The 24773-nt window shown below is 59.5% G+C and overlaps 1 protein-coding gene across 1 annotated transcript; it reads left to right on the top strand.

Moving 5' to 3' along the window:
• The first annotated feature begins 3099 nt into the window (after positions 1-3099).
• Positions 3100-23589, top strand: LMTK3 (lemur tyrosine kinase 3). Its single transcript, XM_045856386.1, has 16 exons — positions 3100-3194; positions 5168-5280; positions 6170-6303; positions 6567-6717; positions 7203-7279; positions 7821-7939; positions 10947-11034; positions 11329-11477; positions 11724-11808; positions 11905-12026; positions 12150-12299; positions 12799-15335; positions 18173-18579; positions 19745-19880; positions 20034-20171; positions 23131-23589. The coding sequence occupies exons 1-16, from the start codon at positions 3166-3168 to the stop codon at positions 23145-23147; spliced, it is 4452 nt and encodes a 1483-aa protein (XP_045712342.1). The 5' UTR covers positions 3100-3165; the 3' UTR covers positions 23148-23589.
• The last annotated feature ends 1184 nt before the right edge of the window (positions 23590-24773 follow it).

Genomic DNA, 24773 nt, shown 5'->3' with positions numbered 1-24773 from the left:
AAACCCATTGCAGTTAACATTTTTAAATATTTGAATAAAAATAATTTTTCCAAACCAAAAAAAAACTTAGTGAGAAGAGTAACATTTTTTTTTTTTTTTTACCACTTTGCAAATCTTTCATGTCTGACTCAACGGAAGGCAGCTGGATCCTTGTGGCCACTTCTGTGTTAGTCACCACATTGCATGCTGGGTAGCTTCTGGAAAATTCCAGTGCACACTCAAGGCAGAAAGAGTGAAAAGAACACACAACGTTTCAGGGTTAGTATGAAAATAATTCCGACCTCTCGAATGATCTGGAAGGGTTTTGGAAAACCCTACGACACCTTGAACCACACTTTGAAAACTCGCCCTGATGGACAGGTCCACAGTTTTAAAATTAACAAAGCTCAAAAAAACAAACAAACAAAAATTTTAAATTACAGTTTACACTCAATATTATTTTGTATAGTTTCGGGTGTACAGCAGAGTGGTTAGACAATCATATACTTTACAAAGTGATCTCCCAGATATTCCCAGTACCCACCTGGCCCCATAATGATTGTCACAATATTATTGACTATATTCCCTATTTTTTGCATCCCTGTGACTATTTGGTAACTACTGTGGGCACTGAGAAAGAAGATACCTACCAAGATGGGCTCCCGGTGGTTAACTGGACTCCAATATTAAAAGAGCCTACCAGCCATCTCTGCAGAGGGGCCTCTCAGGCAAACACACTTCACGGACAAGCCTGCCCTGAATTGCAGGACTCTGCACTGCCGGGCCCGCACTGTGTTCCCGCCACCTGCGCCAGCCCTTACAGAGCGGTTTCCGGAATCCCGTTTCTTGCAACAGGACTGAGGCTTTCCCCCTTCCGCTGGAGCTGAGCAGCTGTATTCCCGTCAACGTCTACATTGACCAGTTAGAGAAAGTGCCTTTTGGACCAATCAAACTGTGACGATTTGGAGCCCTTATTTGCATGAGGACAAACCAATCATGGACCAGGGGCGGGGACTTCTGCTCATATAAGCCAGTTGCCTTGAAAGCATTTTCTTATTATGCCTAAGTGTGAGGCCTGGATCTCTTTGACTGACCTAAAACACTCGGAAGATGTCCCACTAGAGCACACCAGCACAGGGCAGAGCAGAGCTGTCTGGCTTAAGGGGCACCAGCCCCAGGGTTGTTGCACAGCCGTGCTGCATCACGATTGAGCCGTTCCGCAGCCATGCCGTTTTTTTTTTTTGCTGTGCTGTAGTATTATAACCCAGCCATTTTGCAATGAGTTTCCTTCTTTACCACATCCCAAACTGGGGATTCCTGTTGGTTGACAGTACCTGTTGTTTTTTTTTTTAAGATTTTATTTATTTTAGAGAGGGGAATCGAGGGAGAGAGGGAGAGAAACATCAATGTGTAGTTGCCTATCATGTGCCCCTTGTTGAGGGCCTGGCCTGCAACCTAGGCATGTGCCCTGACTGGAGATCGAACTGGTGACCCTTTAGTTCACACGCAGGTGCTCAATCTACTGAGCCACACCAGCCAAGGCCCAATTTGGGCTTCTTAACTTCTTCACCTTTTTCACCCCATTCCCACCTGCTCTCCCATCTGGCAACTGTCAGTCTGTTCTCTGTATGTGTGAGTCTGCAAAACCAAAAAGTTTTACCATACATTTGGAAGCAGAATTTGACCTAAACAGATGCCCAATCTTAAATTATTTATTCCTGCCAATAGATTGCACCACGAAGTATTGAAGTGTTGAGTGCCAGCCAGGCTGCCCCAGACCCCACTAGGGCTCCTCAGAATATACAGTATATGTTTCTATGCCCGTATTAAAAAATCTAAAAATCCCCCAGTCCAGAACACATCTGGCCTCCAAGGTTTCAAGTAAGAGAGTAGTCAAAAATAAAAGTCCCCATACATGGGCATTTCCCCTATAGCACAGGTGGCAAACACAAGGCCTTCTACCCTGTTTTATTCGGCCCAGTACCTTGTTTCCACTGGGCGGCAGTGCCAAGCTCTCCCTTAACTGTTAAGGAGCAGTTACATTTATACAGTCCTAAAATGACATTTGGTCCTTGGAAGGCAACCGTGAGGCTGATGTGGCCCCCAGTGAAAATGAGTTTGACGTAGCTGTTGCACAGTGAATATGCTCTAGGTTATTTATTCTATTTTATTTTATATATATAAATATATATTTATGCTGTATATTATATAACATAATTATATATGTATATATAAATATACACACACAATGGGTATATGTATATATAAAATATATATGTATGTTATACAGCATTATATATGTGGGTGTGTGTATATATATCCATGACCCACAAGCTGGAAGTCACACCTCAGCAATGGCTCACCGCTCATAGTTTGAAGACCTCTAGCAGCGGACCTTCCATGAGGCCCGGTGACACCCCCACCCTCCACCTATGAAGGGCAGGGAACTGGTTTGACTTGTTCCTTGCAGCACCTCCAGCTTCTCACCTAGGGCCTGGTTAAGTACACAGTAGGTGTTCAATAAATGTTCAGTGACTAATGAACAAATTGCGAACCAAGGACAGAGTTAGGTCTGTAGCCCTGCCTGTGTCTCTCTCTAGGACTCAAGAATTCTGCCCACATCATTTTCAAAGACCATGGTAGCAGTCCTCCTGACTCCTGTTACCGTCATCCCTCCGCTTCTTCCTCCCAGGTAAATGCTTAAATCGAGACTCCTTGCTGGATGACCCAGGACTACATTTCCCACAAGCCTCAGGTCTGGGACTACACCTCCCATAAGCCTCTGCTCCCGCCAGGTTCTTTGCCCTTCAGCCAAGGGGGCAGATCCTTGTGTATTTGCTACCCCCTACCCACTAATTCCGTTTTCTCTACGTGCATAATGGTCAGACCCCACGCAGCCTTGGTTTGGGCAGCCCCTCCCTCCCACCCCTCCTGGAGCAGTGAACCTGTCTCAGTTTTTCCTATACGACCCCAGCAGCCCCCGCCCCTCCCCTAGGGCCCATAATGAGGAGGCTGTGCACTGCGGCGTTTGTGAGCCACTGGTCCTGGGTGCGTGGAGAGGCCACGGCTGCGTGTTTCGGACCCCTTGGGGTCTTGGACCCCTGCTGGAAGGCAGAGGCGGGGAGGGCCAGGCTCGGAGGGGGTGTCTGAGTCGTCTCCGCGGTGTGTTGTGAGGCTGCGTCCGGGATGCGCGGTGCAGGGCCGACGCCTCACAGGTGCTCACAGACCCTGGAGACGCCCGCGCGGGGAGGGAGTTGGTGCTTCCGGTGTGTGTGCGGGGCGGGGGGTGTTGTGGGGTGCGGTGTGGCCCCCCAGACGGCGGCAGCCTGGAACGTGATGTGTGCGTCCTTGTCTGTTTTGTCTGTGTCCCTGACGGGCCGAGTTCCAGTCCCCACTCTGCCACTTCCTGGCTATGTGCCTTGGGGCAGGCGACTGTGCCTCGCTGTGCCTCAGTTTCCTCATCTGTGCGATGGGGGTGATAAAAGTACCTGTCTCAGAGGGCTGCTGTGAGGATTAAAAGGTAATATGTGCAAAGCGCAGAGAACAATGCCTGGCGCAGAGTACAGGCTCAAGTGAATAAATATGTAAAATAAACTATGATTATGCATTTTTTGCGTGAGGCAAGTGTCTGTGGCTGTGTAACTTCATAGGCAATGTGGGTCTTGTGTATGCATCTTTGTAGGTGTTTGGCATCTCGGTTGTGTTACGTGTGCCTGCATGCGATGTGTGACTACGGTGGGGTGATGAGTCTTTTGTAACTTTGTGTGAATTGTGTGTATGTTTGTGAAGTGTCTGTCCATGTGTGTATGTATTCTCTATTTTGCCTGTGCTGTGTCTGTGTTTTTGTGTGTGTACTTGTATGTTACATGTGGCCCGGATAGGTGTGTGCTATATTTATGTGTATTTTGTATGTGATTTGTGGAGCTGGTATGTGTCTGTGATTCTTTGAATGGGTTGTGTGTGTGTGTGACCATGTAGGAGTTGTACCTGTCCTTGTGTTTCTGAGTGTGCAAAGTGTGTGGGGGGGTGTATTCAGGTGGGTGAAATGTGGGTCGGTGAGGGCTGTGTACCTTTTATGTACCTGTGTGTGTGTATATGTGTTGTGTTTGTGTGTGTGCATGCGTGGTATGCCTGCCTCTCCGCAGATCTGCCGTGTGCCTGTGCCTATTTTTGCGTGTGGTCCATATCTGTGTTAGTGTGTGTCGTGTGTTTACATGTCTCTGTGTAGTGGTGCCGGTGTTTGTGTGGAGTGCGTGTCTGTGTCTGTGTACATGATGCTGTGTCTTGAGGTGCTCTTTGTTGCCCATATCTGTCTGTGGGGTGTCTGTGCTCGAGAACGTGTGCCCCGGTGTGTCACTGTGGTGTCTGCGTGGACCTTTGTCTGTGGTGTGCGTGTCTGGTATTCGGGGCTTTACTTCGTCCGTAGCCTGTGTGGGTCTTTGTGCTGCTTTACCCTTCCTGCTGGCTGGGTGCATCTGTGCTGGGGGCCAGCCTGCCTGTGTCCCCAGTGCAGCCTGTCGTCCCTGCGTCTTTGTGTGTGACGTGGACGTGTCCTCATCTGCCGATGGCTGTCCACCTTTGTATGTGATGTGCCTGTCTATGAGGGTCTCTGCGACGTGTGTCAGCCATGCGTGAGCTGCGTATGCCTGCCTGACATCTGCATCTTGGCGTGAAGCACACGTGTCTATGCTGGTGGCATGTCACAGTGGTGTCTGGGACAGGCACTGTGGGCCCTGTGCGCCCCCCATCCCCCGTGGTCTTCTGGTCCCTGTCTGTCCCTCCTCCTCCCCTCCCTCCTGGCAGCCAATGCTACTGGGGAACCAGTTGCCATGACGATGCTCCATCCTCCCTCCATCCTTCCTCCTCCCACCCTTCCTCTGACAGGCTTTCTGCTCCCCCAATCCTGGCTGCCCTCGGGGGCGGGGCCCTCATTCTCCCCCCTCCCATCCTACCCTCGCCCCCCCCAACCCCAGCAACCCCGGCTCCCCAGCTCCTCTCCTCTGTCCTCCTCTCCATCCCTTCATCTATCTGTCCCTTCAAAGAGGGGGAGGGGGGTACCTGAGCCACTAAGCAGCCCCTCCCTCCCCCAGTCCTGCGTCTCCTGCCCCTCTTCCTAGGCCGGGGGGAGGCCAGGGTCCCACGGGTCCCCATGGCTGGGGGCTGAGGGCCCGCCCCCCCTCCTCCCCAGCCGCCACCACCTCCGCCTCCCTTCCATCATCGACAAGATGCCTGCCCCTGGCGCCTTCATCTTCCTCGCAGCCGTCTCCGCCTCTGGCTGCCTGGCGTCCCCGGCCCACCCGGGTAAGTCTGTCTGGCCATCCGGCTGTCCAGCGGCCCCCACCTCCACCTCGGCCTGCCCAGGGGTCTGTCCGCAGGGTTCTGGCTTCATCACCTGTGTGCATGTCTTCCTGCCGCTGAGCCGGGGCCTGGGGAACCGCGGAGACCGAGCCTCGGTCAACAGGGCCTGTGGGAGGAAGACTGGGGGCTGGGTGGGGAGGGGGTCCATTTGGGCAACATGTGTGTGCGCGCGCGTGTGTGCGCGCAGGTGTGTGCAGCGAGCCGGGGAAGGACAGGGCCTCTGGGAGAACGGGGGGCCGAGGGAACGATGCTATTTCTAAGGCAGATACAGCACCAGAGGCTGTCTCTAGCTTTGGGGAGACCCAAGGCTTGCTGGGGTTCCCTTCTCTGTGGCTTGGGCTAGGGACAGAGGACATGTGTGAGCTCCAAGTGTCCCTAAAAGAGACATACCTCAACCTCACTAACCGGAGGGTTCCAGCATGGGGCAAGAATCCTCTCCCAGCCTGCAAGTGGGGGCTCATCCTCTTCCCCAAACAGGGGGTAATGAGGCTGTCAGTGGGAGCGAATTGTAAATTCTGGGAGCTCCAGGCTCCACTATCACTTCTCTTTTCCTCAGTGTTCACTGGAATTTTTCCAGGCCTGGGGTGATGTGATGCGGAGTTGGGGGGAGTCCCAGTTTGGGGAGAGAGGGGAGACCCCACCCCCAATCACTTGAGAAGGCTCCAAACTACAACTCCCACAATGCACAGGGCCACCCGGCTCCTCTGCCAAGGGGCTGGTGGCTGCAGAGCGTCATGGGAGTTGTAGTCAGTACTGGCCGGGATGGGAGGGACATGGAATCCCGGAGCCAGGGGCTTCAAGCCGGGACCCCAGCCCAGCCCTGTGCCCACAGATGGATTCGCCCTGGGCCGAGCCCCTCTGGCTCCTCCCTACGCCGTGGTCCTCATTTCCTGCTCCGGTCTACTGGCCTTCATCTTCCTCCTCCTCACCTGTCTATGCTGCAAACGGGGCGATGTCGGCTTCAAGGTGAGGGGCACGAGCGGGTTCAAGGTGGGAGGGAAGACCCCAGCAAGGCCTTTGCCCCCAACCCAGGTGGTTGGTGAGGGAGAGCGGGCAGTCAGTCCGAGCGCTCCCTTGGTCCTGAAGTTACGGCAAGGTCCGGAGGCTTGGGATGGAAATTGGACTGGGACTGGAGACAGTTCCGAGAAAGATGGGGAGGCGTACTTACACAAAGGACGCTGGCGTGTCTCAGCCCTGTGTTCTCCCCTCCTCACCCCTCCCGGCCCCAGGAGTTTGAGAACCCTGAAGGGGAGGATTGCTCTGGGGAGTACACTCCCCCAGCGGAGGAGACCTCCTCCTCCCAGTCGCTGCCTGATGTCTACATTCTCCCACTGGCGGAGGTCTCCCTGCCGATGCCTGCTCCGCAGCCTTCACACTCAGGTGCCGCCCCCTGCCCTGCCTGGGATCCCATGGTCTTGAGGGTCTTCCCTTCAGGGGCCCGGCGGCTGAGACCCCAAGCAGCCAAGGGGAAAAGTGCAGGTGGGAGTCCCATTATCGTGACCGAGAGGGAGTCAGAGATCCTCTGGGTGAAAGGCACTGCTTACACCAAAACCATATTTAGGGATCCTTGTGTGGGACCAGTAATGGTGAGGGCAGCTGAGGTCTCAATCTCCGAGGCAGCCAATGGCAGGCTGAAGTCACGTCACAGGATCTTGGGATGCCAAAGAGAAGGGTGGATTGGATACTGGAACCTGTGGGCAGCCAATGAGGAGGCTGAGGTCCCATCATTGGAATGTTGGGAGCAGCCAATGGAGGGAGAGACTGGTGTCTGGTTTGACCCCTCCAGTCCCTAGGAGTGGGGAGGTGTGGTTGGCACTTAAGAGGGGAGAGAGGCTCAGGAGCCTCCCCATTTTGCCCCTCCCTAGACATGACCACTCCCCTGGGCCTCAGCCGCCAGCACCTCAGCTACCTACAAGAGATTGGGAGTGGCTGGTTCGGGAAGGTGAGTGGACTGGGGGTGGGCAGCAGGGGGTCCATGCAATCCCGGGGTTGTACTGCCGTTCTGTGTCCATTCCCCTGTTCCAGAACCACTTCTCATCTGCTCCCTGCCTCCTCCCCCTGCCTCCTCAGCCCACCCATCACCCTCACCTCTATCCACCTCTCCCCCACTCCCACCCACCCCATCTCCCCACATCTGTCTGTCAGCGCCTTCCTCCTCACTCCATTGATCACTCCGCCTCGCCACCTGGCTCTCCACGCGCCCGTCTGTCCATCCTTCCATTCGTCCCCGCGTCCGTCGGACTCTGGGCCTGTGAGTCTCTCACCCCGTGTTTGGTGGGGGACAAGGGTGGTGGTGGGATATGAGGGGACAGCCTGAAAAGAGGGGGAAGTAGGGAGACTTTGGCGGAGTGGAGGTGGTCCCAGGGGAAGGCCCCTCCCCCAATCACTTGAGAAGGCCCCAAACTACAATCCCCATAATGCACTTCTCGAGGGGGGGGGTGTGGGGAAGCCACAGGTTCTGACTCTTGGGTCCCCTTGGCCAGGTGATCCTGGGAGAGATTTTCTCGGACTACACCCCAGCCCAGGTGGTGGTGAAGGAGCTCCGGGCGAGCGCAGGGCCCCTGGAGCAGCGCAAGTTCATCTCAGAAGCCCAGCCCTACAGGTATGCTAGACGGGGGTCCTGGAGGCCCAAGAATCCCCGTGTGCGCCTCCTGGAGGGAACGTTTGGGAATGAGAGTGTGGTGTGGCATATAATCTGGGTTCGAATCCTGGATCTACCTCTTCTGGGATGTGCTGTTCAGTCAAGAGAGTTTCCCTCTCTGAGCCTCAGGTTCTTTCTGGGGACAGAGCCAGTTATATGAAAGGCCGTGTGGAGAGGGCAAGGGGAGGGCTCAGGAGCAGAGCTAGAGGCCTGCCCTCTCTACTCTGAACCTCGGGGTCTCTGTCTAGAAAGGGAGCCCGGGAAGCCCGAGTGTTCTCGTGTGGAGGGCCGCTGAGAGGATGGGAGGTCAGCCTGTGTGAAGCATTGGGTGGTACATCTTCAGGCTCCTGCTTTGTGGGTGAGGGAGGGTAGGATCCAGATCACAGAGCAGGGCCCTGAGCAAGCATCCCAAATGGCCACTGAGGAGCTCTGGCCCCTCTCCCCCGCCCCCACTGGCCTAGGAGGTCTGAGAAAGCAGGATCCTGTCCTTTCCCTGCTAGGTCTCTCCTCTATTCCAAGGGCCTCTAGATAAACACATATTAAGTAAGCTTCTTGGGCCACAGCACATTCACTGTCACAGGAAGGATGAGAATAGAGAGACCCCTTGTTAGACAGTTTAACACTGGAATTTACCCCAAGAGACCCAGACAGTGGACTTTATCACTCCCTTGCTCTAAAACCTCCATGGCTCCCTATTGCCCACACGATAAAGTCCAGCTCCTCTGTACAGGCCACCGGCCCTACACAGCCTGACCCCATGCCCTTCCTGCCACTGGACCCCCTCACCCTGGCCACCCTGCTCACTAACCCCCTGCCTATCAGCCTCCTTCTGCCTCCGGACCCTTGTTGGCCCTTGCTGTTCCCTCTGGGATATCAGTCCTGGCTCAGCGACCCCAGCTTCAGACCCTTCCCCTCAGGTCTCAGCTCAGAGAGGCCTTCACACCCCACCCCATACACACATGCACCCCTAAGGGAGATCCTGGGCTTCCCCCATCATGCCAACCCATGTTTTCTTCATAACACGCATCCAGTCTGTCATTTTTTTTAAAAGATTTTATTTTTTAAAGATGTTATTTATTTTTAGAGATAGAGAAATGGAGGGACAAAGAGAGGGAGAAAAACATCAGTGTGTGGTTGCCTCTTGCATGCCCCCTACTCGGGACCTGGCCCGAAACCCAGGCATGTGTCCTGACTGGGAATTGAACCAGCGACCCTTTGGTTCTCAGGCCAGTGCTCAATCCACTGAGCCACACCAGCCAGGGCCAGTTTGTTGTCTTTTTTTTTTTTTTAATTTGCTTAGTTGCTTATTTGCCTGTATCTGCTGGCAATCACTAGCCATATATAGCCATATGTGGCTATAGATTAGACACTTAGATTTGTGTTAAATAAAGTCAAGCTAAAAAGTCATTTCCCCAGCCACACTTGCCCCATTTCAGGGGCTTGGTGGCCGCAGGTGGCCTGTGGCTCCCGCGTGAGACAGCTCAGGCCCGGAGCACTCCCACCATCACAGAGAGCTCTGTTGGAGGGTGCGGGGCTACCCTGGTGGCTCGGGGTCCATACCGTCACCTGAGCGAGCACAAGTGCCATCGGCCCTCGGCAGATTGAGCAAGCCAGAGATCCAAGATCAAATCCCAGCTCTGCCACCCTTCCCACCTGTGTGCCCTGGGCAAGTCGCTTCGCCCGTCGGAGCCTGCGTTCCCTGTGGATCCCATGGGAAACCAGTCTGCCCTGCATGACTATCAGGAGGGTTCGGCCATAGCGGTGGCCTGTGGGTCAGACGAGTGGGAGTGCAGGGGGCCCAGGCTTCCACCTACGTGTCCCGCCAGGTTTCAAGCCCCTGAACAGACTGGGGCCGCGGCAGAGGCAGGAACGGGAGGCATTATTCTCTCAAGTGGGTGAGGCTGGAACGAACACCGGTTGTGCACGGCCGGGCCCTAGGCCCTGGGCCCTGCAGTGCACACGTGGCCCCTGCCTCCTGCCCAGTGCCAGAGGGAAAATAACTGACTGAGCACCTGCCGCGAGCCAGGCCCTGGGCTGCAAGCCCGGAACCTTTTCATCTCCCGTGTAGCAAGGGGAAATCCTTCATTCCACACAATTTTTTTAATCTTTATTTTTTTAGAGAGGGGAAGGGAGGGAGAAAGAGGGAGAGAAATATCAATGCGTGGCTGCCTCTTGCATGCTCCACACCGGGGACCTGGCCCACAACCCAGGCATGTGCCCTGACTGGGAATCGAACCAGCGACTGCAGGCCAGCGCTCAGTCCACTGAACCACACCAGCCAGGGCTTGTTCCATACATTTCTATGGAACACCCACTGGTCTACTGGGGATGTGGCTGCATGAACAAAAAGCCCCAGACCCTTAGTCTTAGTAGAGCTCGTTGCCTAGTGGAAGGAGGGGCACCCCTGGTATTGGGGGTCAGTGAGGTTTTCGGGCAAAGGATGTTGAAGCCAAAGCCGAGGAATGAGGAGTACTGTGTCTGGGGACGGGGTGATCCCCAGAGAGAACTCAGGGCAAAGGCCCGGGGCCTCCGTGTGTGTCTGGGGAGGGCCACACCGGCATCGGAATTGATGCTGGGTGGGGCCGGCTGGAGGGCCAGGACAGACTGAGGGACAAGCCACGTGGGCATTCTGGGGAACCATGGCCAGCAACCGCCTGAAAGAGAGACAGGAGGAGAGGGGAGAGAAGAGAGGCCAGGATGTGAGGAGGAGGCTTGAGCCCGGGCTGTAGGGAGTGGGGGGGCGGGAAGGCTGGGGGTGAGGAGGAAGGAGGGGCAAGGAGGCACGGGGGTGGGGTGTGTTCTGGCCCACGGACTGGGGGGACAGTGGACCTGAGACAGGACCGTAGGGAGAGAGTGTGCACGTGTGGTGGGGGAGACCAAGCAGCAGTGAGGTCGGAGCGACAGTTGGGTGTTGCTGGGTGGCTGGGGCCGGGAAGGGGCTGGTTCCTGACTGCCCCCCTCCCCCCAGGAGCCTGCAGCACCCCAACGTCCTCCAGTGCCTGGGCGTCTGCGTGGAGACCCTGCCTTTCCTGCTCATCATGGAGTTCTGTCAGCTGGTGAGGGTCTGTGGGGAACACAGCGGGGGCCGGGAGGCCTGGGGTCCTGGGACCCTTAGGCAAACACCTCGTCGTCATCACAGCAACACCTGTGTGACAAGTGCCAACAGCTCTTGTATGTGGGGGGCACTCCCTCCACAGGCGGCGCCACTGGACGAGGGGGGGTGTCTGTGATTACCCTGTGAGGCCCAGAGGGGCTGCCCTGCCTCCGCTTGGGTTGGCTGGAGGTGTGGATGGATGCCTGGTGGGGGGGGTGTGGTGGTGGCGCTGACCCCTTCCTGCCCTCCCTCCCAGGGGGACCTGAAGCGTTACCTTCGGGCCCAGCGGCCTCCGGAGGGCCTGTCCCCTGAGCTGCCCCCACGAGACCTGCGGACCCTGCAGAGGATGGGCCTGGAGATCGCCCGCGGGCTGGCGCACCTCCACTCCCACAACTACGTGCACAGGTGGTGGCTGGGGAGCCCGGGGCAGGGGTGGGGGGGGTGACTTAGGGGGAGGGGCTCAAGGGGCTGAGGAGGCTGGAGTGACGGACACAAAAGGGGAAAATCCTGGAGGAGCCAGGGAGGTGGGGGGTCGGGTTGGAGAGCCGGAGAGGAGGAAGGGGCGGAGACCGGAGAGCGGCAGAACCTAGGCCTTGGGGTGACCGCCCCGGCCTGCCTCTTTCTCACCTGGCCCCCTTGACCCGTGCCCAGCGACCTGGCCCTGCGCAACTGCCTGTTGACCTCCGACCTCACCGTGCGCATCGGAGATTACGGGCTGGCTCACAGCAACTACAAGGTGGGGGCTGCCCGCCTCCCATCCGGGCTGGGGGCAGTGGGGGTGTCCCGACCCATCTGACCCTGTCCTCTGCCGCCCCCCCTCCTCCGCCCCCAGGAGGACTACTATCTGACGCCAGAGCGCCTGTGGATCCCGCTGCGCTGGGCAGCGCCGGAGCTGCTCGGGGAGCTGCACGGGACCTTCATGGTGGTGGACCAGAGCCGGGAGAGCAACATCTGGTGAGGCTCCCGGGCCGCAGGGCAGCGGGCAGGGCCACGGATGGGGAAACTGGGGTCAGAGGGGCGGCCCCCAGGCCGGTGGGGGTGGGGCCCTGACCTCTGTCTGTCCTCTGCTCCCTGCAGGTCCCTGGGGGTGACTCTGTGGGAGCTGTTTGAGTTTGGGGCACAGCCCTACCGCCACCTGTCCGACGAGGAGGTCCTGGCCTTTGTCGTCCGCCAGCAGCACGTCAAGCTGGCCCGGCCCCGGCTCAAGCTGCCCTATGCAGACTACTGGTGAGTGTGGGGCCCACCCAGACCCTGGCCTCCCCAACCTGGCCCCAGGGCGGCCCCAGGACACCCCACCTCCCCGCACACACCACCCACAACCTCACCACCCTGCCACTGCCCCTGGAGTGGTGCAGGCACATCCCTACCCCTTCTGCCACCATCTGGTGCTTGGTATCTGCTGCTGGGGCACAGGTGGTGGAGCTAGTGTTTGAACCCGCATTTCTTCAGTCCAAGAAGGGCCCGGCCGCTTGCTTTTCTCTGGCTCCAGAGCTCAAAGCCCGCACAGGGAGGCTGCCTTCGCCATCATTGCCTCCTGTCGGCCTCGCTGTCCTCTCTCCCTCTGGGACTCTGTCCCTCCATTCTTAGGGTCCCTGTCCTTTTCTACTGGGTGTCTCTCTCTCCCTCCCTGGGTCTCTGGTCCCCCTCTCTTCTTGGTGTCTGCCCACACCAGAGGCCCCCCCCGCCCCCACTGCCCGACTGCTGCCTGCCTCCTCCATCCCCTCAGGTACGACATCCTGCAGTCCTGCTGGCGGCCGCCTGCCCAGCGCCCCTCGGCCTCTGACCTCCAGCTGCAGCTCACCTACCTGCTCTCCGAGCGGCCCCCTCGGCCCCCACCCCCGCCCCCCCCGCCACGAGATGGCCCCTTCCCGTGGCCCTGGCCCGCCACCCACAGTGCGCCCCGCCCGGGGACCCTGTCCTCGCCGTTCCCCCTCTTGGATGGCTTCCCCGGGGCTGACCCTGACGACGTGCTCACGGTCACCGAGAGCAGCCGTGGCCTCAACCTCGAGTGCCTGTGGGAGAAGGCGAGGCGGGGGGCCGGCCGGGGTGGGGGTGCGCCGCCCTGGCAGCCGGCATCTGCGCCCCCGGCACCCCACGCCAACCCCTCCAACCCGTTCTACGAGGCGCTGTCCGCGCCCAGCGTGCTGCCGGTCATCAGCGCCCGCAGCCCCTCCGTGAGCAGCGAGTACTACATCCGCCTGGAGGAGCATGGCTCCCCACCTGAGCCCCTCTTCCCCAACGACTGGGACCCCCTGGACACAGGGGTGCCGGCTCCCCAGGCCCCCCAGGCCCCCGCCGAGGTCCCCCAGCTGGTGTCCGAGACCTGGGCCTCCCCCCTTTTCCCCACGCCCCGGCCCTTCCCGGCCCAGTCCTCGGCGTCAGGCAGCTTCCTCCTGAGCGGCTGGGACCCCGAGGGCCGGGGCGCTGGGGAGACCCTGGCGGGAGACCCCGCCGAGGTGCTGGGGGAGCGGGGGGCCGCGTGGGCCGAGGAGGAAGAGGAGGAGGAGGAGGGCAGCTCCCCAGGAGAGGACAGCAGCAGCCTCGGAGGCGGCCCCAGCCGCCGAGGACCCCTGCCCTGTCCCCTGTGCAGCCGCGAAGGGGCCTGCTCCTGCTTGCCCTTGGAGCGGGGGGACGCTGTCTCTGGCTGGGGGGGCCACCCCGCTCTTGGCTGCTCCCATCCCCCAGAGGACGACTCGTCCCTGCGGGCAGAGCGGGGCTCCCTGGCCGACCTGCCGCTGGCCCCCCCCTCTTCGGTCCCCCCCGAGTTTCTGGACCCCCTCATGGGGGCGGCGGCGCCCCAGTACCCCGGGCGGGGGCCGCCTCCTGCTCCCCCCCCCCCGCCGCCACCTCCCCGGGCCTCCACGGACCCCGCCGTGTCCCCAGACCCCCCTTCGGCCGTGGCCAGTCCCGGCTCAGGCTTGTCGTCTCCGGGCCCCAAGCCGGGGGACAGCGGCTACGAGACCGAGACCCCTTTTTCCCCCGAGGGAGCCTTCCCAGGTGGGGGGGCGGCCGAGGAGGAAGGGGTCCCTCGGCCACGGGCTCCCCCCGAGCCACCCGACCCGGGAGCGCCCCGGCCGCCCCCAGACCCGGGTCCCCTCCCACCTCCGGGGACCCGGGAGAAGCCAACCTTCGTAGTTCAAGTGAGCACCGAGCAGCTGTTGATGTCCCTGCGGGAGGACGTGACCAGGAACCTCCTGGGGGACAAGGCGACACCCCCCCGAGAGACAGAGACGGGGCCCAGGAAGGCAGGGAAAGGCCCCGGCCACAGAGAGAAAGCCCCGGGCCTGAGCTGGGAAGCCACAGTCCCGGGCAGCGGGAAGAAAGCCTCAAGCCCGAGCGAGGACCCGAGGCCCCCTGTGAACGGGGCGACAGTGCCGGAGAACAGGGCGCAGACAGCCCCAGACATCGAGGAGAAGGTGGTGGAGAACGGGGGCCTGGGGTTCCCCGAGAGAGAAGAGACAGTGCTGGTGAATGGGGAGCTGACGCCCCCAAGGAGGGAGGAGACAGTGCTGCAGAATGGGGAGCTGAGGTCCCCCGAGAGAGAAGAGACAGTGCTGGTGAATGGGGGCCCGACACCCCCAAAGGCGGAGGAGACGGTGTCCGAGAATGGGGGCCTGAGACTGCTCAGGAGCACCGAGAGGCTGCCAGAGACTGGGCCCTGGAGAGCCCCAGGACCCTGGGAGAAGATGCCCGAGAATGGCGGTCCAGCCCCCACGATCGGGGAGCCAGCCCCAGAGACCTCACTGGAGAGAGCCCCCATGCCCGGAGCAGTGGCCTTGCCCCAGAACGGCGGGGAGACAGCCCCTGGCCCCATTGGCCAAGCCCCCAGGAGCGGGGCGCCGGAACTGGGGACCAAGAGGAGAGCCCCAGAGATTGGGGGGGCGTTGAGAGCCCCCGGGGCTGGGAGGCTGGACCTCGGGAGTGGGGGCCGAGCCCCAGTGGGCATGGGGATGGCCCCCGGCGGCGGCCTCGGAAACGGCGTGGACGCAAAGGCCGGATGGGTAGACAACACGAGGCCACAGCCGCCGCCGCCTCCTCTGCCGCCGCCGGAAGCACAGCCGAGGAGGCCGGAGCCAGCGCCCCAGAGAGCCAGGCCGGAGGTGGCCTCCGAGGGAGAGCCCGGGGCCCTAGACAGCAGGGTCGGCGGAGACCCGGCACCCAGCGGAGGCGGGGACCCCCCCAAGCTCGAGAGGAAGGGCCCCGAGATGCCACGACTGTTCTTGGACTTGGGACCCCCTCAGGGGAACAGCGAGCAGATCAAAGGTGAGGAGGCCGCTGGGAGCATGGGAGTGAGGTTGGGGCCTCAGGAGCGCAGCTGAGAATCTCCGGCCCCTGGGTAGCAGGCAAGTCAGGCTGGCGGTGACAAGTGCAGACACACTGGAGCCACAGCGCTGGGGCTCACATCCCTAGCTCTGTGACCTTGGACAAATGACCTTACTTCTCTGGGCCTTGATTTTCCTATCTTCCAAAAAATGGATGACAAGCACAGCACCTACCTAGTAGGGTTGCAAGTTAAGACTTTCAGTGCCTCCTAAATACCTGCTCTTATTATTGCAGTTCATAGACCGGGAGCCTTAAATTCAGGTGCTCACAAGGGCCAGACAGTATTGAAAAATGACCTCATTAGGTCAGCGAGCAGAGGTGAGGTGGGCGTTACAGAGGAAATGCAGCCACTTCTCGGCCCCATTCAGGGGTGTCCACTCAGGGTTGCCAAACCTGCTGCTTCTCCCTCTCATACCAGAGTTCTCGGTGTCTCAAAGGTTGAAACCAATTCAAACGAAGCTGATCTGTGTGAACTCTGGTTTCAGCTTTCCAACAAGCTGAGGCATCTGTGGAGTGTGCCAGGCCCGGAGCTGCCCATGGCTGGGACCCAGGGAGTCTCAGACCTGCCCTGTCTCCGTGGGGCTGGGGGCCCAGAAGCTGCAGAAATGCCTTTTCTGGGCATTGAATTTGGATAGGAACACAGGAGGTGTTTTATCACAGAGGGGGTGCGTTAGGCGAAGATAAATGAAGAGTATAGATAAGTAAGAAAAGGAAGTTCCTGGCAGAAGGAACAGCCTGTGCCAAGGCTCAGAGGTGGGGGGATGGGGAGGTGGTCCATGTGGCCGGATGGACGTCCAGCCCCTACCCAGATGTAGCCACAGGGACTCTGGTTCCACTGGAACCACCCACAGGCCGGATTTCCTTAAATGCTGGTATGAAAGTTGTAAGTGATGCACCCTATTTCATATTGGCAAACTCACGGCCACGCTGGAGTGAAGGGTCACATCTCCGTCTACTGGGGGAGCCTGTGGCTCAGGAGAGAAAGGTCAGGAAGAGGTCTCAGCAGAGAAGGCTCCTTCCTCAAAGCCCATGGTATAAGCACACTCCTTAAGGCTGTTGTGGGGAGCTTACCACCACCTGTGTCAGGAAAGACCCAGGGCAGCATGAAAATGGCAGGCGATGGGCAGCTAAGATGCCTCACGGGATCTGGGGTGGAATGGGGGGGTTTGTGTTGCTGGGTAAGAAGAGTTTGGGAGTAGCCTCCTTTAAAAAAAAAATTTTATTTATTTATTTTTAGAGAGAGGGTAAGGGAAGGAGAGAAACATTGATGTGTGAGAGATACATAAACCAGTTGCCTCTCACATGCCCCCTATTGGGGACCTGGCGCACAACCCAGGGATGTGCCCTGACTGGGAATCGAACCAGTGACCTTTTGGTTCACAGGCCAGCACACAATCCACTGAGCCACGCCAGCCAGGGCTGCTTTTTTTCTTTTTGTTTTTTAACCAGTGAACTCCTATTCTTCCTTCAACGCCCCACTCAAAATTCTCCTGCCCTGGGAAATCTTCCTGATTTCCAAAGGCCACATCCTGTCCTTCCTCTGGGTATTCACGGGCCCTGATAGCTATATAGCACCCCCCACCCCATCACCCGGAGATGGGTGGTCAGGGAGGTGACTTTGGAGCAGACATGAAGGAAATGAGCCCTGTGGACGTCAAGAGTAGGGCACTGAAATGGGCACTAACTTGGCCCGTTTAGGGAATAGCAAAAGGCCAGTGACACTGGAGTAGTGAATGAGGGGAGGAGTGGTCCACATCCATCTTTCTCCACCTCATGCTGACCCTCCTTGGTCCTCACTGTCATCCCCCACAGGGCCTGGCGCATAGTTCACACATGCCTTAGTGGGGTGAGTGGCCCCTGTCCGCTTACCAGTAAGGAAACAGAGGCTCAGAGAGTGGATCTCCTTGTCCAGGGGCACAGAGCAAGTGAGCAGGCTGGGCTTGGGGTTCAAGGCCAGGTCTCCTCCTCTGGGGGCTCCGAAGCCCTTCCTTCCCAGCAGGATGAGATCAGGGAGTCCAAGGGCAGGGAAGGGCCTAAGAGGTGGTTAGACAACCCAATTTTGTCTCCTGACTGAGTGAGGGCCAGAGAAGGAAAGCACCTTGGTCAACATCACACGGCAGGGATTAACTCACTCAGTGATTCTACACACATTGACTGAGTACCTCCGTGTGCTTGGGGCGCAGGGATGTGGCCAGCAGGGCAGGGCTCAGTCTCTGTTCAGTGGATCACATCCCCACAACAATATAGTTACACACTGAGATAATCTGCTCGGAAGGAGAGGTGCTTGGCGCCATGGGGTGCAGGGCTGGTGGCCTGATGATGACCTGGCAGATCTCTGAAGGCTTTGAAAGCCCAGAGATAGATGGACGAGGAATAGGAATGGAGTTAGAACAGGAAGTTCCAGGCAGAAGGAACAGCCCATGCAAAGGCTCAGAGGTGGCAGGAACAGGGAGGTGGTTCGTGTGGCTGCATGAAAGTCAAGCCAGAATGAGGTGGGGAAGGGTCTGGAGAGGTCAGCAGGGCCAGGGCTCTGGGGCCCCGTGGGCCGTGGGGAGAAGTTGGTACTGGAGAGCCATGGGGAGGGTTAAGCACTGCGGTCAGGGGAAGATCTCTCCCGCTCTGAGTGGAGCAAGGTCCCAGTGCAGCCCTCGGGTTCACAAGGAGAGAAACTGAGGCTCAGATTGTGGTCTGACATGACCTGGGACCACATAGCTAGGGGGGAGGGCATTGCTCAATTTCCCCAGGAACAGGGGCTCACCTGGTCTCTCTCCTCGCAGCCAAGCTCTCGCGGCTGTCGCTGGCGCTGCCGCCGCTCACGCTCACGCCGTTCCCGGGACCGGGCCCGCGGCGGCCCCCGTGGGAGGGCGCGGACGGCGGGGCGGCTGGCGGGGAGGCCGGCGGGGTGGGGGCACCGGGGCCGGCGGAGGAGGACGGGGAGGACGAGGACGAGGAGGAGGACGAGGAGGCGGCGTCGGGCGCGGCAGCGGGGCCGCGGGGCCCCGGGAGGTCGCGGGCAGCCCCGGTGCCGGTCGTGGTGAGCAGCGCCGACGCGGACGCGGCCCGCCCGTTGCGGGGGCTGCTCAAGTCTCCGCGCGGGGCCGACGAGCCCGAGGACAGCGAACTGGAGAGGAAGCGCAAGATGGTCTCCTTCCACGGGGACGTGACCGTCTACCTCTTCGACCAGGTGCGCGGGGTTGGGGGGCGGGGAGCACGTGCGGGGGGCGGGGCCTGGGGACCGACTGGCGGGGGAATGGGGCGAGATTGGAGAATGAGATGAGGCCTTGAGTGTGAAGGCGGGGCCTGACCATGGGGCGGGGCCAGGGGAGTGGGCGGAGCCCAGAGCGAGGGTGGAGAGTGAGAGTGGATCTGGAAAGGAGGATTGTGAGGGCGGAGCCTGGAAGGAGGCCAGGAAGAAAGCTTTGAAAAGATTGGGGCGTGGTGGGCTGCTTGATGGGAGGCGGAGCCTAGTGAAGTTTGGGGCGGGTTTTATACGCCAGCGCTCCAGTGGCAGAGGCCAAGGGGCTGGCTCAGGATGGATTTTACCCACTAGGGGCGGGCCACGGAGAGCCTGCAGGTAGGGCTTAAGAGATGCGGCTTGTGTGAAAATGGTTTGGAGCAGGTTAAAGGACGAGCTGAGCTAAAGGACTGGGGCGGGGCCTAAAGAAATAGGTTGAAGATTGTGTAACTGTCTTTGGGGAGGCGGCAGGTAGTGTAGAAGGGAAAAAGGGAGGGAGGGGTGGTGCTTGTGGACTAGGGCTGTTTCTAAATAAATGAACCTGAGACGGGCCAAACGGGCTGAGGTCCTGGGATGCGTGAGGAAGGGTCTAGAGCTGGGACCTGAGCCACTGAAACTAAAGGATAGGGCTTGGAAGGCCGGGCTTAGGGGCCCAGGGGAGGGTCGGGAGATGTGCAAGATGGGATAGGGGTTCGGAAGTAGTTCTCCGAACTTCCCGCAGCAGCAGGTAGTTCTGGGGCCCGAATTTGGATTTTGCTGTCGAGATCTCGGAGGTAGGTTGGGGTCCAGGAGACGGGGCAGGATTTACGGAGACAGTTCTGGGTTTGGGGCTCTCATGCAGGCATCACGTTAAGGAGCAAGGAGAGAATTCCTGTGGTGGGCTGCTTAGGTGTGTGTGGGCGGGGCTCCACTGTCGGGGAAGGAGCCTCGGGCGGGGCTGGGGTTAAGGCTGAACTGAGGTTTCTAAGGCAGGTTAGGGAGATTAGGGGGTCGGCCATCTCCACAGCAAGAAATAGTAAACTCCGAAATGTTAGAGAGGTTTGCTGCTGGCTGGGATGCAGTGGTAGGTTGTGACCGTTCGCCCCCTCTCGCCTCCCCTAACCTGTTTTCACAGGAGACGCCAACCAACGAGCTGAGCGTCCAGGGCCCCCCCGAGGGGGACACGGACCCATCAACGCCGCCAGCGCCCCCGACGCCTCCCCACCCCGCCACCCCCGGCGATGGGTTTCCCAGCAACGACAGCGGCTTTGGTGAGGAGTGGAACGGGACCCGGAGGTGGGGCAGAGTTGAGGGTGGGGCCTGAGCAGGGGGCGGGGTCTGAGGGAGGCCGCTGAAGCGGACTCCCGAGATGTCCGAGGGTCTGACCTCATCCTCTCCTGTTACCCCTCACCCCCTTCGGCTAGGAGGCAGTTTCGAGTGGGCGGAGGATTTCCCCCTCCTCCCCCCGCCAGGCCCCCCCCTGTGCTTCTCCCGCTTCTCCGTCTCGCCTGCGCTGGAGACCCCGGGGCCCCCCACCCGGGCCCCCGACGCCAGGCCCGCAGGTACGTGTGCTTCAGATCCTAGGGCCTGCCTCGACCTCTATCAAGCTTTCTCCGCCCCCGTCTGTCTCCATCTCTCTCTCTCCACATTCTTGTCCCCACCTCTGAATTTCTCTGCCGTCCCCTCCCAAGTCTCCTTCCCTTCGCTGTGCACACTCTGCTCGTCCCTGAGACCCCGCCCAACTCTGGAACCAGCGCATACCGGGCGGTGTCCATCAGATGGGCCTCCCTAAGCCTCAGTTTTCCCTTCTGTAAGGACGTCCTGGAAGTCTTCCCCGTCTTTGCCCTATCTCCGGGTCAGGCTCCTCCCTGGCACTTGCAGCATCCTCAGCCAGCCTCCCTTGGGGAGGATCCCGCTCAGAGGCAGACAGACTAGGAGAGAGACTCCAGCAGGCTCCCAGCTGGTGCGAACCTGAGCAGAGCGCACCTGGCCGGGGGGCCCACGTCAGTATCCACTACGGTGCGCGGCTGAGAGGAAGAGCAGGCACTCAGAGAGAACCTACCATGTGCTTGCCACATCTTAACCCATTTAATCCTCACTACGATCCCATGGGGTGGATGCTAGCCTCAGCCCCACCTTACAGAAGAGAAAACCCAGGCGTGGAGGGGAATGAGGAGCCGCGATGCAGACACCAGCTGCCTGGCCCGCGCCCATGCCCTCTCCAGCGGTCAGTGTTTGTCCAGTTCCTTTCTTGCGGTGTTTCACATACGCCACGCCGCTCGTCCTCACCGCCACCTTGGGAGAGGGGCATGTCACCCTTCGTTTTTGACTGTCCCAAAGCTTAGGCTATTCTCACAGAGAGGCGGGCACAGCGCTGTCTCAGGACGGGACTGGGGCTGGAGGGATGAGACTCGGACTCTCTGCTGCCCCCTGCTGCGGATGCGGAGAACTCCCCTGGATGCCAGGCTTGCCCGGCGCCAGGCAGGCACAGGTGTTCCTCCTGACGGGGCTGAGGAGGGAGAAGGTGCAACTGGGCCTTTTCAGGGCGCGTTCCATTCCCGCTTTCGCAAACCGTGCCCGAGGTCAGGAGCTGGCCCTGCCACTTCTTGGCTAAGGGACATAAAGTGACTCGCTTTCCCTTTCTGTGCCTCGGCTTCCTCATCTGTGGAATGGGGATAATAACAAGCTGAGACTCAGAAGATTGCTGAGGGGGTTGTGTCATTTAATTCTCCCCGTGCACGAAGCACGGGCCTGAGCCCGAGGCGGTGCACAGTCTATAACTGGCAGCTGTTGCCGCGCTTCAATAAATAAGTGTCTATGAGCACTGGTGGTGCGCAGGCGCTGTGCTGGGCAGCGGGATTCCGCGCGGAGCGAGATCAGTGCGCCCCGCCCCGCCCCCAGACACAGACCCCAGGGTCCTCTGAGAAAGCAGATGACAAGAGGAAAGGGCTTTGTCTCCCTGGTGGAAGTGCCATTGAACCAGGGACTTGAAGGGTGGACGTCATTAGCTAGGTGAAGAGGAAGGGGATGGGGAGCTAGCAGACTGAACAGCTTGCACCAAGGGCCTGAGGCAGGAGAGAACTTGGCCAACTTAAGGGACAGAAGGGAAGCGGTATGTCTGGGGGTGGCTTAGAGAGGGTGGAGGGTAGAGGGGGTGGTTTGAGAGGGGCCAGGGAAGACCATGTAGGGCTTGGGGGTGGGGGCTGAGTCCTGGGGGGCATTAGGCAATCACGGGAGGGCTGTGACAGAGGAAGGGCCACCTGCGCCCCCGGCCTCAGGGGCTGACTAGTGCCTGGGAAGGAGGCGGGGTCACAGGCTAGGAGGGAGGTGTGTGTGCACATCAAGCCAAGGGCAGGGGGGCTGACTCTCAGGTTTTGCCCCAAATGGCACTTCCTTCCAGAGGCTTTCTCTGAGGTCCCCCGTGAGGACAGGGCGGGGTGGGTTGCAAGGCGTGGGGACAGGGGCCAAGTGGTGAGTCAGGGCTGAGGCTGGCAGGGCTGGCCGAGGGGATGACTTCACTGTTACTCACCAGGAGGGAGAGGGAGGGCCAGATCGCCTGAAACCAGAGTCCCTCCATGCAATCAGCAGCTCGCCCTCTGCAGCTGGGCTGGGAAGCTGTGGAGCCTGGCTGCGATGCGGGACCGTGGCCGGGGGCCAAGGAAGGGACCCTCTGCCTCCTCCGCTCTGCCCACTTAGCACGTGCCGCCTGGATGCTGAGTGACACCAGGTTTCCCAGAATCTCCCCACTCCTCTGAAAAAGACACGAGGGTCGTGCTCTCAATTTAAAGAGAAGGAAACGGAAGCTCAGGGATGGGGAATGGGGGCAGGGACTGGAATGAAGCCACTCAGGAAAGAGGTGCGTGGTGGAGAGTGAGGGTGCCCAGTGATCCTCCGCCCCGAGAGACCTTGTCTTTCTGGATGTGTGGGAAGAGGGGGTGTTGTTCCTGCCAGTGGGAGAGGAGGGGTCATGGGAAAGCTTGGTGAGAGGGTGCTGTGTGGCAGGCCCTGGCTGGACGCTGGGATGTGACAGTGACCGCAGGCCTGTCCTCCCTGAGCTTACATTCTAGAGGGACAAGCAGATTGGAAGCTCTTCAACAACGACTGGGATTATCTCAGGGGAGGAAAAGAAAAATAACCAGAGCACAGGGTGACAGGGTGACTATGGCTGGTGGGGGAGGGGCACCTGCTTAACTGAAAAAATGGCCAGGGCAGCCTCTGAGACAGGGGCAATTACAGCAGGGGCCTCAGGAAAGGGGGTGCTATGCGGTGGGAGCAGCAAGTGCAAGAACCCTGGGGTGGGACTGTGCTTGGAGCCTGGAAGGAACTGGAGGAAGCCGCTGTGGCTGGAGCAGAGTGAGCGACGTGCAGGAGGGGAGGCACAAGGTGAGGCCGGAAAAGGGACCCACGGATGGTGGGGCCTGTGGGCCACAGCAAGGGCTTCACTTTCACTCCCAGTGACCGGAAGCCGTGAGCCCATCCGCCCTCTAATTCTGTTTCTCTCTCCACCCCCTCTATCGCCAGGCCCCGTGGAGAACTGATCCCCCGAAGACCCAACCCCCCTGCACCCCCAGAAGAGGGGTTGAGAATAGAATCCTCTGTGGACGACGGAGCCACTGCCACCACCACAGACACCGCCTCCGGGGAGGCCCCCGAGGCTGGGCCCTCCCCCTCCCCCACCATGTGCCAAACGGGAGGCCCTGGCCCCCTGCCCCTCAGCCCCCCGGATGGCTCCCCTGACCCTCCTGACCCCCTCGGTGCCAAATGAGGCAGGAAGCCCCTTCCCCTCCCTGGAGAGCCGCCTTTCTCGGAACTGAGCTGAACTCTTTTGGGCCCGGCGCCCCTAGGCACAGCGGAGGCCTCTGCTTCCCCCACCCCCCGCCTCAGACAGGGGCCGCAGGCTTCGGGGACCTGGACCCCCCTCTCGCGTCTCCCTTCCCCGCCCCAGCCTGGCCCCTGGAGGGGCCTCTGGTTCAAACCTTCGCGTGGCATTTTCACATTATTTAAAAAAGACAAAAACAACTTTTTGGAGGAATGCGGGGTCTGTGTGTGTTTCCGGGGACGAAGAGGGGAGGATGCAGGAGAAGGTGCCAGCCAGGAGAAGCCTGCATCCTCAGCACCTGGCTTGACCGGTGGGAATGTCGAGGCTCAGAAAGGCTGAAACACCCACGCAGCGCTGGGAGACGCCTGGGCCTCTGCTTCTCCAGATCCCCGCTTCACATCTGGTGTTTGCCCAACTGACTTCAGCTGCAGCCTCAACCTACAGTTCATGCAGCGACGAGGTGCTGGCGAGGGTTGGAGAAGGTCACAGGTTGTGGTCAGAGACCTGTGGCCGTGGCCAGAAGCTGCTGTCCCAGGGCCAGGACTGGTGAGGGCATGCCCAGAGTGACCTGCCAACACCTAACAATGGCCCCTCGGAATGGCACTGCCTGCGGCCTCTCAGGTCACGATCTACGTGCCCCCCATGGCTCTGCCTTGGTTTACCTGTTTTCCAGGTGACCACCCACCTCCCTGAGGTTCTCACCCTCACCTTCCCCTAACTACCTCTCTCCATTGGCGTCTCCCCCTTCGCTTCTGTCCTTTTAACTCCGTCCCCCCGGCCTGGTTCTGGCCACCTCCTGTCTTGGAGGTTCCCATTCTCTCCATATGTGTCTTTGTTGTTCGGCCTGCTTTTTCCATCTGTTTCTGTCTATCTGAGTTTCTCTGTCTCTGCTTTTCCCCCTGGTCTGTGTCTCCCAGTTACCTTCCTGTCTTGTTTTTTTTTTTTTTTAAGATTTTATTTATTTTTAGAGAGAGAAGAAGGGAGGGAGAAAGAGGGAAACATCAATGTGCAGTTGCCTGTTATGTGCCCCCCTACTGAGGTCCTGGCCCACAACCCATTCATGTGCTCTGACCAGGAATTGAACAAGCAACCCTTTGGTTCCCAGACTGGCACTCAATCCACTGAGCCACACCAGCCAGGGCTGTTTTGTTTTCTTGTCCCTGGCCTCCTGGTTTCAGCCATCACCTTGGGACCAGGTTCATTTGCATATCTGAGGGATGTCGCTTGGATGTGAGAGGAGGGAAGAGGCCAGGAGAGGGTACCCAGCTGGGAAGCTGTGGACTCCAAGCACAAGAGGATGAGGGCGTTAGGGTCACATCTGAGTCTGGGCGATGGTGAGAGGGAG

The sequence above is a fragment of the Phyllostomus hastatus genome, unplaced genomic scaffold (genome assembly GCF_019186645.2).
Source record: "Phyllostomus hastatus isolate PE091 unplaced genomic scaffold, TTU_PhHast_1.1 phas_scaffold_1224, whole genome shotgun sequence".
In the NCBI taxonomy this organism is placed as follows: domain Eukaryota; kingdom Metazoa; phylum Chordata; class Mammalia; order Chiroptera; family Phyllostomidae; genus Phyllostomus; species Phyllostomus hastatus.
This window is presented reverse-complemented; position numbering and strand designations above follow the sequence as displayed.

What these genes read in the sequence shown, in the direction of transcription:
- LMTK3 (XM_045856386.1), top strand. Translation starts at nt 3,166, where the DNA reads ATGCGCGGTGCAGGGCCGACGCCTCACAG. An exon ending in TCCCACAACTACGTGCACAG is followed by an intron (nt 11,478 to 11,723) that starts GTGGTGGCTGGG and finishes ACCCGTGCCCAG; the next exon opens with CGACCTGGCCCTGCGCAACT. An exon ending in AGCCGGGAGAGCAACATCTG is followed by an intron (nt 12,027 to 12,149) that starts GTGAGGCTCCCG and finishes TGCTCCCTGCAG; the next exon opens with GTCCCTGGGGGTGACTCTGT.